Here is an 11,552-nt window from a genome sequence, read left to right as displayed (position 1 = left end):
TATATATATATATATATATCCTTAAAAAAATTTATTTTGTTTCACATCTTCCACATGCGAAATTTGATAAGGCTTAGCAACCTATGGCAAGCAGTAAACGAGTTCAAAGTTTGTAACTAGAAGATATAATTATTTTCTATAATTACTTATTTACTGTTCTATGTTTAAGAAAAATAACTAAGAAATTATTTGTAAATAGTAATAATGTATTATAACTCAAATGTGACTGTATTTTACAAAATACTAGTCCATTAAAACACAAGGTCACTTTGTAAAGGCCAGTTTTATATTCTTGAATACGGTAACATGAGTGCGTGTGCGCCACATCATTGTAACTTCTGTATTGTTGCCAGGCATGACTGGAAGGTCAATATATTAAAAATAATAAATATATATAAATGTTTAATGTTATGAGATTTAAGCTATTTAGACTAAACATTTGTATTTTTGTGTTATAATTTGTAGTCAATCTAAAATGAAAAAAGCATAATTTATATCTATTTCCTAATTTGTTATGGTGGTTATGAGGTTGATCAGATTGACCGAACAGAGATTTGACAGTGAAAATAACAGATAAAATATAAAGTTCTTTCTTCAAAAATGTTTGATAATTATCTGGAAGTTATAAAGGTTTCACTGGTGAAGTTTGAAACTTTGCTGATGCATGAAAATGTTTTCAATCTTAAAATCCAAATTGTTGGATAGTCAACATTTGAAACAAAAAAAAGGCATGAGAAAAATGGTACTTAAAAAATCTTTAACTTAATAGAGAAATCTGATATTTAACATATGAAAGCCTTGTAATGTTTAATGATAATTGCAAAATTTTATGAAGATACGCTTACTAATTTGAAAGCTATAGCATGAAAACTATAACAAGCACAAAATGTTTACGAGGTCGATCTGTGGGACCAAACCCATGCTGAAAGAATTAAGGCAGACACATACATGTTTAAAATGTTAGGAAAAAATAGTGAATGCATTTTTGCACTACTTTGTATGGTTTTATGAGCAAAAATATATCTAATTGCTAGTTTTAAGGTAAACTAGACCACCGTGACCCATTGGGTCACCCACTATTCAGAGGTTATGAAGAATTCAAGCTAATTTCAATATTGCTCCGAAATGAAGGTTTATTTTGAAATAATTTAAATACTTATTTCAATCCAATTGTGTTATTCATAATTCAAGAAAAGATATTTGATTGTTGATCGGGAGTAAAAGGAAAGACCATTTCATTTTTCAAAAAAGTGAAGTAAGAAGTTTCGTAAAGAGCGCAAACGGTAGTGTGATGTAAAATTACTCATGCCAGAAATTTTCATGAAAGTGACCCGAAAAACGGCCCTAACTCAGTAACACGTGGCCCGATTTTAATTAAACTTGTTTTATTTTGTTTCTATTCTCATTTCAGGGGTACCATATTCTAACAAATATGGCACTATTGTGTGCCATTTTTGCTGTATTTAATTACAGACAAACAAACAAACAATCTCAGAGTTTTAGTAGTATATAGATTTAATTTCAGATGTATGGGTTGATATGAGAATATTTCAGCCAACTGGAAAGTTAAATAATAAAGCGCTACTTATGATGCTTTTTAGCATAAAATATACTTGTAATATTACATCCCATGTGCTTTATGTGGCACAAGTTTATGTGTGTATGACATGGTCTTGTGTTTCCTTAACTAGATGGATGTTTTGGACTGATTGGGGAAATCCAGCCAAGATTGAACGTGCTGGCTTGGATGGATCACATCGGGAAACTATTGTCACTTCTGATGTTCAGTGGCCTAACGGACTGGCATTAGGTATGTTAGCCTTTGTTACACTTTATTTAAAAGTGAAAATAATATCTAGTTTGTATGTGTATTCCCAACACCAAACCCGTGTTTAACTACAAACTGTAAGATAGAAGGCTCATAAAATGAATTTTGTAAAATTAGATTTTTTTTTTTTTAGATAAAGAGTTAGTCAAATAAGTTTTATAGTGGTAGAAAGCAAAAACCGAACAGATTTTAATGGTCACTTATAACATATTTAGTTTGCTAAAACTATCACGTTTGGTTACACAGATTTAGTGTCCAGGAAAATATTCTGGGTTGATGCCAAACTTCATACACTCAGTAGTGCAGACTATTCTGGGGATAATCAACGAGTCATTTTGTTTTCACCTAAACATCTTAAACACCCTTTCTCTGTTGATGTGTTTGAGGTAAGCTAGTTTTTCTGTTTTCAGTAATATTGGTTACTTTGTTATTGTCATTTTTTCTTATTTTTCGAAGATTAATTGTCTTGGATATTTCTTATATTTTTACGTTCTGTTAAATGCAGGACTGGGCGTATTGGACAGACTGGGAATCCCAAGCCATCCACAGAGTTAATAAGTTTACTGGTAAGGAAATAAGTAACGTGACTGTTGGTGTATACTCTCCCATGGATGTGCACATTTATCACAAGTATAAGCAGCCTAATGGTGAGTAGAGCTCAAATTAATTACCAATTATCACTGATAGAAATACTAGTTGTATTAAGATATTAAAACTTGGTAAATTGTATACTGTGGGAAAAATTTTGTTTTCATATTGACATCAAATGACATCTTATAATACATTATCAAACACTAGGTGAGAACCACTGCAGTAATCAGAATGGATATTGTTCCCACCTCTGTTTGCCGTCACCCAACCTAACTCCAGATTCTGCAAAGTTCAGATGTGTGTGTCCTGATAATATGGAACTTCAGAGTGATCAAAGAACCTGCATCACCACAGGTGCATTTCTTTTAGTCTTGTTCAAATAATGATATTTCTATTATATATGATCTTGGAATGTTTTGTGTAGAGTGAAAAGTATCAAAGCTGTGAACTGTTCCTTGAATTTATAGTTAGTCATAAACTAATCTGCTAAATGTCGGAATGGAACAAAAATTGTATTCAAGATGATCAGACAGTACCAGACGAATAAGTACAAAGTAGTTTTATCATCTGCTTGGCTTTATACTAAAAATTAATTGTCTTGTTTTTTTATGTATCCATGCTAAAATCTTATTTGTTTATTTATTCAACGTCAAAAAAAAAGTCTTTAATGATTAATTTTAATCATTTAATTTTTTTATTGTTTTTGATAATTTGCTTGAGAGGAATAGTAAGCTAGAAAAGAGAACATGTTTTTTAGTATGTAGACTAATAATGTTTTTAATCTTTTAATAAGTTCAACAATTCAAACTTTACAGATATTCTATTTGTATAGTTTAATTTACATATATTTGCCTATTTAACAAAATTTATTGGTATTATGAATTTCAGTATTCTCAAGTGTTTTTGCCAAGTCTTGTTTTGTGTAATATACCAATTTTACTTGTCACAATTGTTCTAGAATCGGCTACAACAACAACAACAACTACTACTTCTCAGCCAATATCATCCTCGTCTCCAGGTATTAGAAAAGCACCTTTTTTCCAATTAAACTAGTTGTGTCTGTCCATTTATTTAATGGTATTGTATCTATTTGTCTAGCATAAAAAAATCATGTAGTGCATGGATTTACTAATATAATGTGTGTCTATAGACATGTGTATTAAAAAGAATAAGAACAGTGAAATAATATGTCAACCACATTATATTTGCTGTATCTAATGCCAATTAGGCTTTTCTAACTATCTACGAGGAGGCTGCTACAAGATGGATACAGTTGTGATCAAGACAAATGTTTTGTGTAAACTAGTTTTTATGTGAGTCGTTACACTTCAGAATTATGTTTGATTTTTATTTGCATCAAACAATTGATTTTCTTTAACACAAATTAATTATTTGACTTTCACTTATTATTGAGAAAAACTGGCAAGCCAGGAAGCTAGTTTTTTTTTTCTTTCTCTGTTGACATCAGTGTTATTGCCATCATGTATCTATTGGGATGGACTTAAAATCATTTTCTCTCCAATCTTCATACAGACTGGATAACTACTAAGGAAAGAAACTAATGTGGCTGTCAGAATTAATTCCAATTTGTAGCTGTAATTGAATCGTTGATATGTTCAGTCACTTGCATGTGTAATATATAGTTGAAACAGCATACCTTCCCACTTTTGTGCCTTTAAGCAAAGTAAATATAGGAAAAATTAGCAACAGTCTCAAAAGAAAATGTACATCGTCTCTTTACTTTTGTTGTGTGCAAGATTTTTTGATATATTGAGCAGGTTCTCTAATTTTTTTTATTTAAACCAACAGCTTAAATATCTTTATCTCCAAAGTTTTTGTTATGACTCCAGACTTGCTTATATGAAATTTCCAGGCAGATTTATTTTAATATTATAGAAAATCCTTATACCACAACCATAACTCTAGACGACAAACACCTTCACTCAATCCTTATACCACAACCATAACTCTAGACGACAAACACCTTCACTCAATCCTTATACCACAATCATAACTCTAGACAATAAACACTTTTCATACATTTACTTATAAACATTTTTAGAGTGAAGGTGTTTGTCGTCTAGAGTTATGGTTGTGGTATAAGGATTGAATGACGTTGCCATAACCGTATGCCAGACCAAGATTTTGACTAAATCTGGGGTGCTGCTGCAGCTGTTCCAAATGTTTGAATGCCACTTTTGTTTCTCAGCAGACCTAAGCTATCTTGCATCGTATTAAAACAGCAACTTGATATTTGATTAAAAGATATAAGTAGTCCAAAATAAATAAATACTAGTTTAATATTGGTTCTTTTCGCTCCGGATATGATGCAAAAAAAATTATTTATTGATAATTAGGCCTACTGTTGCCACCGATCTTTAAGATAGTAGTAGCATATGACCATTGTGGCTTCTTAAACGTTTAATTTTTTAAAAATAAAACAAGAGTCTAATCTAACTTTGTTAAATTTATGTCCATAAAGACATTAAAACCTTGATAAGACGTGTTCTTGAGAAAGTTTAGATAATTAGTTAACTCTCTTTTGCTTTGTTGTATAGAATGTCTTGATTTTTTTAAATATAATTCTTGTTCATTGTTCATCATTATCTATAGTGATGGCATTTTTTGTTGTTTTTTTCTAAGAACCTAACTCTATACCTGTGTTGGACACTAGTAATACATCTAAGTCTACCTCCGTTTCTGAAGATATAATGGATCATAACTCTTCCTTTGTGTACTTCTACAACTCTACAGATCAAGGTAATTGGCCACCTTTGTGTATTTTTCATTTAGATGTCTCGTGGTATGTGTCAGTAATTTCTAATTAACCCCTTTGGAACCATAATGACATGACTATTGAATGCACATTTGTATACCAATACTGAAAATTTAATTTAAAATATTTCTCATCTATCTCAATAATTTTGAGCCAGAAAATAGTGTACAAAATGATTTTACATTTTATAATCATTATCTAATTAATATTACTACCAGAAGTTGAAAATATTAAACTTTTGTTTTTGTAGTGCCTGTAGGGGGGCCTGAACAGCACAGTGTAAATTAATTTTTCTTATTTCTACTCTGACTGATATATTTCTCAAATATCTAGAGATGGTATAAAGTTAGTTATTGATTTATGAACTTGTAAAGTGCTGCACTGTAGACAAGTGAGCATGTATATTAAATTTGAAAATACATAACTTCCAGCTAAACACCAATTAAAAAAATGGGAGGGTTCTTAGCTTCGAAAAGGCACAACTAACTTGCTAATAATTTAAAAACGAATTTTACTACCTCAATTAAAAAAATAATGTTGAAGATGTAGTTGTTCTGGGCTCGTGTTGATTATTTCTTTTTGAAAGCTACATAAGTGTTTCTCTATAATATGAATTATTTGAGGATATTTACTAATTGAGGGTTAACAAGTATGTACTCCAATAGAATTAGTTGTGCAAATGAAGTATGAGCATTACATCATCACTTGCAGGATTTTTTTGGGGGGTTATATAATTGTTTTAGTGAAAGGAGGAAATACCTTGTCAAATGAAACAAAGACAAGCAAGTTAGAGAATTTAAAACAAATCAAAATTGTATGCGTATATAAAGTACAGGGTGTCCCAAAATCCAACACAAGAATATCTTGTCAAGGCTTGTAAGTTTTATTTAATTTTAGTTTTCCATCGTTAGCTATAATCAATCTGATTTTACATTCAGATTCTGAGAACACATTTTTCCAACACGTGTAGGGATGAATAAGACAACATTGTAGATACAAAGTTTCAGTTCAGACTTTTGTTTTCAAAAAGCCCCCAAAATAAAAGTTCAAAGGGGTGAACTCGGGGGAAACTCTTCAGGAGTTGTTATCTTACTCAAAACTTGGTAAGTTCTGAAAACTGCTATAAATAATAATAATAAACAAAGTAATTAATAACAATGACAATTAACTTACAAGTCTTCAGAAGATATTTTGTTTTAAGATTTGTTGTTATCTCAAATAATTAACAAGTTTTTCAACTTTCTTTATAGTACATTCATTTTAGGACACCCTGTATGTCTTTTGTCAGCAGTAAACAATAAAAAATCAATTTTTGTATATACTTTCATCGCAATGTTTTTACCTTATGCATCCTGAGCATTCTCAAATGTCCATACATTTTATATGGTGTTCTTGGAACAAAAAGATAAAACTGGGACAAAATAATTCAATTTTGTATACATGGCTAAAAGCCATACAAATATGCACGGACGTATTTAGGTGGGTGGGTGGGTTAGTTAGTGTTTCACGGTTTGTTCAGTTTGATTCTGTAACCAAAAAGACCCAGTCTGTTGAATCGTTAAATCACGTCTGAAAAGGTATTTAAAAAATTCTGATCCCAAGTATTTTTTAACATCTATTTGGTGGTCTTTCTTAAACATGTTTTTGAAATTAGTTGTGTAAGTATGCTTTTAACACCCTAAGGAGAATGACTGAGAAACTGGTTATTGTAATTTTCTTTTCATTATTCATTAACCCTTGCCTTATGATATGAAATAATATGGCCCAGCACGAGCAGGTGATTAGGGCGCTCGACTCCTAATGTGCGGATTGGGGGTGTTATAATGTGACGGTCAATTCCACTATATGTTGGTAAAAGAGTAGCCCAAGAGTTGGCGGTGGGTGGTGATGACTAGCTGCCTTCCCTCTTGTCTTACACTGCTAAATTGGGGACGGCTAGTGCAGATAGCCCTCGTGTAGCTTTGCACAAAATTCATAACAAACCAATTAAATAATATGTTCTGTGTTTGTGAGAGAGAAAAATATAAACATCTGTTTTCCTGTAAAAAAAGACAATTTTGTGTACATGATTTTTTTTTTTAATAAACGAAAGGATTAGATGCAATGTAATTAACTTGTTTTTATTTTTGTTTATAGAAACAAGTGTTCCTTCTGGTTCTTCTAAAGAGACAACTACACTGTCAGAGGCTACAACTTACTTGTTTTCTTTTTGTTTATAGAAACAAGTGTTCCTTCTGGTTCTTCTAAAGAGACAACTACACTGTCAGAGGCTACAACCTATACTTCAGAGATCTTGAGGAATGACAGTAATAAGCAGTTTCAGGAAGGTAAAAGTGAAACATTCTCCTCGGAATCTGACACTGGTAAAATGGCTGGCATCATAATTGCCATCCTGGGGGGGCTTGTGATCATCATTGCCCTGGTAAGGAATGAACAAAGTTTTTTTTTTTTAATCATTAGCATATGTTAAAGATTAACTAGAAACGTATGAAATAAAAGTATTACCTTTCACATTGTCCGTTCCTCTTGTGAAGACTTTCCTTTATGATAAAGATGAAAGTATTTAAATTTCAGATTTTTTTTTCCTCTATTGGACATCAAAACTAAATTGCATCCTTGGGTTAAAGTTGTATATTTTATGACACCTGAAGAATTTATTATTTACATAATTTAGTTGTGCATTATAAATTCATTACAATAGAAAACTAAGTTTTTTATCATTTTATTTCTGTTGTCTTGCAAGTAACGATTACATTGATGTTGTGTACACTTGTGATAATCTGTTAATTTAAATGTTTGTTTGTTTTTTTAAATTCATTATTTTTTCAACAAAAGAAATGTTGGGCATTACATCTTAGTTCTAAAATGTTTATATAAAAATCATTTGCATATTTAGCACAATATTTTTTAAGTTACAATAAAAGAAAAACATTATTACTTTGTAAAAAGTAATTAATCAAATACATTTGAAAATAACGTTGTAAATGTACTCTTTTTTTTTTTTTCTACAGATTGCATTTCTGGTCTATAAGCAGTATATTCGAAGGAATGTAACAAGCATGAATTTTGACAATCCAGTGTATAGAAAAACAACTGAAGACCAGTTTAGTCTAGATAAAAATCAGTATCAGCCAGCAAGGTCATATCCTCCAGTGAGTTTTTCATAACTAGTATTGGCAGATTTACCCATTGAAATGGTTTGAATAATTATTTTGTACTTGATGTAGAAAACATTCAGACTGTCTTTTGAAGTGTTCTCGGTTGAGGGGCCACTGTGAACTGGGTGATGTTATGGGCAGCTTATATAGAAATTGCTATGTAATTTTAGGCTGTACGATGTTGTTATGCATTATGCCGGTAAATATTGTGTTGATTCGATGCACACTTGTACAACAGCAATAGTATCTAGGCCTAACGACATTTTATGCTAGACGTAATTTGTGGAAGAAATTATTGCGGTCGTTATTGTGTGAAACATTGAAACTTGAATAAGAATAGTATTTATTTTAGTTTGTTATTTTAGTTTGTTATTTTAGTTTGTTATTTATATAAATTGTTTCAAAAAAGATCCCTTTTCTTCTTTTGAGTGGATTTCTCGGAACAAGAGTTCTTGTATGCAGAAAGAAACTGCTGAAGCAGTTACTTCGACAAACTAAACATACATGCGGGGATGTAAATTAAAAGAACTTGTTACCTTTCCTGTGTTATGCAAACCATAAAAAAATCATTAGTAGCTTACGTTATTTCAAGGCATGAGCACCAGGATACCTTTGATATTAAGTAAAATGTAAAATCTATGTATAGAATTTGGGAAACTCTGTGACAAATGTATGAGAGAAAATAATCCAAGCTTGTAGTTTGAATTTTTTAAATTATATTACACAAAAGAAATTAAGTTAAACATACATCGAAACTTTCAAATTTTAATATATCAGGTATAATTTCATGATCTAGGTAATTTGAACAGAATATTTCAAACATTTGTTTTCATTTTGTTTCTGTTAAAACAAGATTCTGGACTAGTGTACGAAAAACATTCATTGTTTTATTTCTTACATAAAATACATATTGTTTTAGCCAAATATGCTCTCTGGGACTTTCGATGTGATATAGTGAGTGTAGACACAATATCTGTTAGTGTTTAAGCAATGATAATGAATAAGTGTGTATTATGAATCTTATACTTTCGTTATTAAATATGGCATCGGTAAATAGTAGAATGTTATTTGTAAATAGAAAGGTATATTACTTTTTTCTATAGAGCTGTTATTGACCTGGATAGTTTGTAAAACAATCGTACTGTCTTTTAAAAGAGAGATTTTGTTTTTCTTTTCAGAGCATGGAGCCTCTGACATCTCCTGGCACTAATGAATTTGTATGAACCTTACTCCAACTAGCACAGCTAAAACTTTCTTCCCTCGAGTATTGGAACTGGTGATGTTCAAAGAAGGTTTTGAAATGCTCTTAAATGTATATGTATATAATATTATTATTATTTAATTAGCACAGTATCTGTAATAAAATATGAGAGTCGTTGGCTGAATTCACCTCTATGTCATATTTATATGATTTCAAATGATCAAACTATGTACTTTTTTAAGAACATCTCCAGATCTAGCTAAATTAAGGAGAGTGAAGTTATTGCAAAAGTAGGATTTATTATTTTGTCACCTATTTATTCTACTGTTTGTGAAGATGGGATTAGAATTGGTTGTTTTACAAGTAAAGCGACTTTTGGTGCAATATGTAAATGATCGGTTGATCATCAAACTGCGCCCACGCTGTATTTTCTAACGAAAACCACCCATTGTATTCATAAATAAAGAGCATTTAGTGTTCTGTAAAAGAACAAATACAGAAAAATATACTTTATAACAGTAATAAGGGTAATCTTAACAGTTACTCGTGTAGTGTTTAATACAGAGAAATTTGAAGGAATAGAATAAGGTTGTTAGTCAATTTGTAATTTTTTTTTTTCCTAAATCTAATTGCAGGGTTTATTTTAAATTGAAGTTACTAGAATGTGGTTCATTTTTTAGTTACAAGACATAGATAATTGAGTGGTTATAAATTAATAGACAAAAGCAGATGAATGTAAGCAAATATTTCCAAAAATGGAAAGAGGTGGGTGGAGCTACTGTGTTTGATTCAGTAAATGTAGCAATATCTCAGCAAATAGAAAAGACAGGAGGTTCTCATTTTATATTCTATTGTCAATATCGGTAATTTTAGTTCCTAATTCATAAGAAACTATAGACTTTGTAGTTGGACATCACAAACATCTAATTTTAACCAAAGCTGCATTCAACATACCATGTGACACACAGAAATCAATATTTAAGTTTCTTAATATTTACTTTTAAATCAAGAAATTAAATAATGTATAATACTAAAATTTGAATTATAATCAACAATTTGATACCAAACTTATTGACATAAATTCATAAAATAATAGTTCAATAAAAGTTTGAATGCGAGTTAACAAACATGATGACATGGCCATATGTAAACCATGTTTTTACACATAATAGTAGATTTAATGACAAAATAATGTGTTATCTTTTAGCATAATGAACAACATGCATAAATTAGTTCTCTCATTAAAGAGGAACTACCTATAAACACTTTCCCACGATTTAATTAAACTTGACTTAAAGGTAAATCAGATTTTGTTTATGTAATCAGTTTAATTTGAAGCCTTGAACTTGTCCAACATCAAATTTTGATAAATGATTTGTGTTATATTCCTTCAAATTTGCTACAAAACAAAAACTACATCTTTAACTCTAATTGTTAATGTTTAGCCTTCTTTTGGGATTTTTATTTCTGTCATGTAAATAAATGAATTTTCCACCTGCACAGAGAAAACTTGTCAAAAGACGAAACAAAGCTGGAAATTCATAACTTTAGACAAAAGTTTACTTGAGTGAAAATAATTTAAGTTGATGAGGTCAAAAACAGTCAAATTCAACTATCTGTAAATGTTTTTGTTATAACTTACTTGTTTTTAAAGTTGTTGAAGTCATAAATGTGTCATCTGAAAGTTTAAATACTGTAGAAGAGATTTGATTGGATCATTTCTTTTAACAAAATGGGCTAACATATGATGTATTACAGGTAACAACTACTCTCAACTTTAAGTTAAAGTACTTTTTAATTTTCAGCCCACCTCTCAATATGTAAACCAGGAATTTTATAAATTTCACTATGAATATTCTAATTCCCTCTTTATAATTTCTGGCAGAGTCTGTCTGTCGATCTGTGTTACATGCATTGAGAATGGCTGGGCATTCAATTAGTGTTGTGAAGTGGCCTCTCCACAAAACACTTGTGGGTGCCAGTTGTTTTAAAAGTAGT

General features: G+C 30.5%; 1 protein-coding gene across 1 annotated transcript in view; it reads left to right on the top strand.

The window, feature by feature from the left end:
* Positions 1-10,009, top strand: part of LOC106472273 (low-density lipoprotein receptor-like) — a 50,413-nt gene extending 40,404 nt beyond the window's left edge. Inside the window, exons 13-21 of the mRNA XM_022400869.1 lie at positions 1,692-1,810; positions 2,075-2,214; positions 2,334-2,475; positions 2,627-2,773; positions 3,378-3,437; positions 5,063-5,179; positions 7,415-7,617; positions 8,207-8,347; positions 9,532-10,009. Coding sequence (XP_022256577.1) covers positions 1,692-1,810; positions 2,075-2,214; positions 2,334-2,475; positions 2,627-2,773; positions 3,378-3,437; positions 5,063-5,179; positions 7,415-7,617; positions 8,207-8,347; positions 9,532-9,576 — 1,114 coding nt within the window. The 3' untranslated portion in view covers positions 9,577-10,009. The remainder of the gene's footprint in view (positions 1-1,691; positions 1,811-2,074; positions 2,215-2,333; positions 2,476-2,626; positions 2,774-3,377; positions 3,438-5,062; positions 5,180-7,414; positions 7,618-8,206; positions 8,348-9,531) is intronic.
* Positions 10,010-11,552: the final 1,543 nt, after the last annotated feature.

This window comes from Limulus polyphemus, unplaced genomic scaffold (genome assembly GCF_000517525.1).
Source record: "Limulus polyphemus unplaced genomic scaffold, Limulus_polyphemus-2.1.2 Scaffold5208, whole genome shotgun sequence".
Classification (NCBI taxonomy): Eukaryota; Metazoa; Arthropoda; class Merostomata; order Xiphosura; family Limulidae; genus Limulus; species Limulus polyphemus.
The sequence above is the reverse complement of the archived record's forward strand: the minus strand, read 5'-3'. Positions and strand labels throughout refer to the sequence as shown.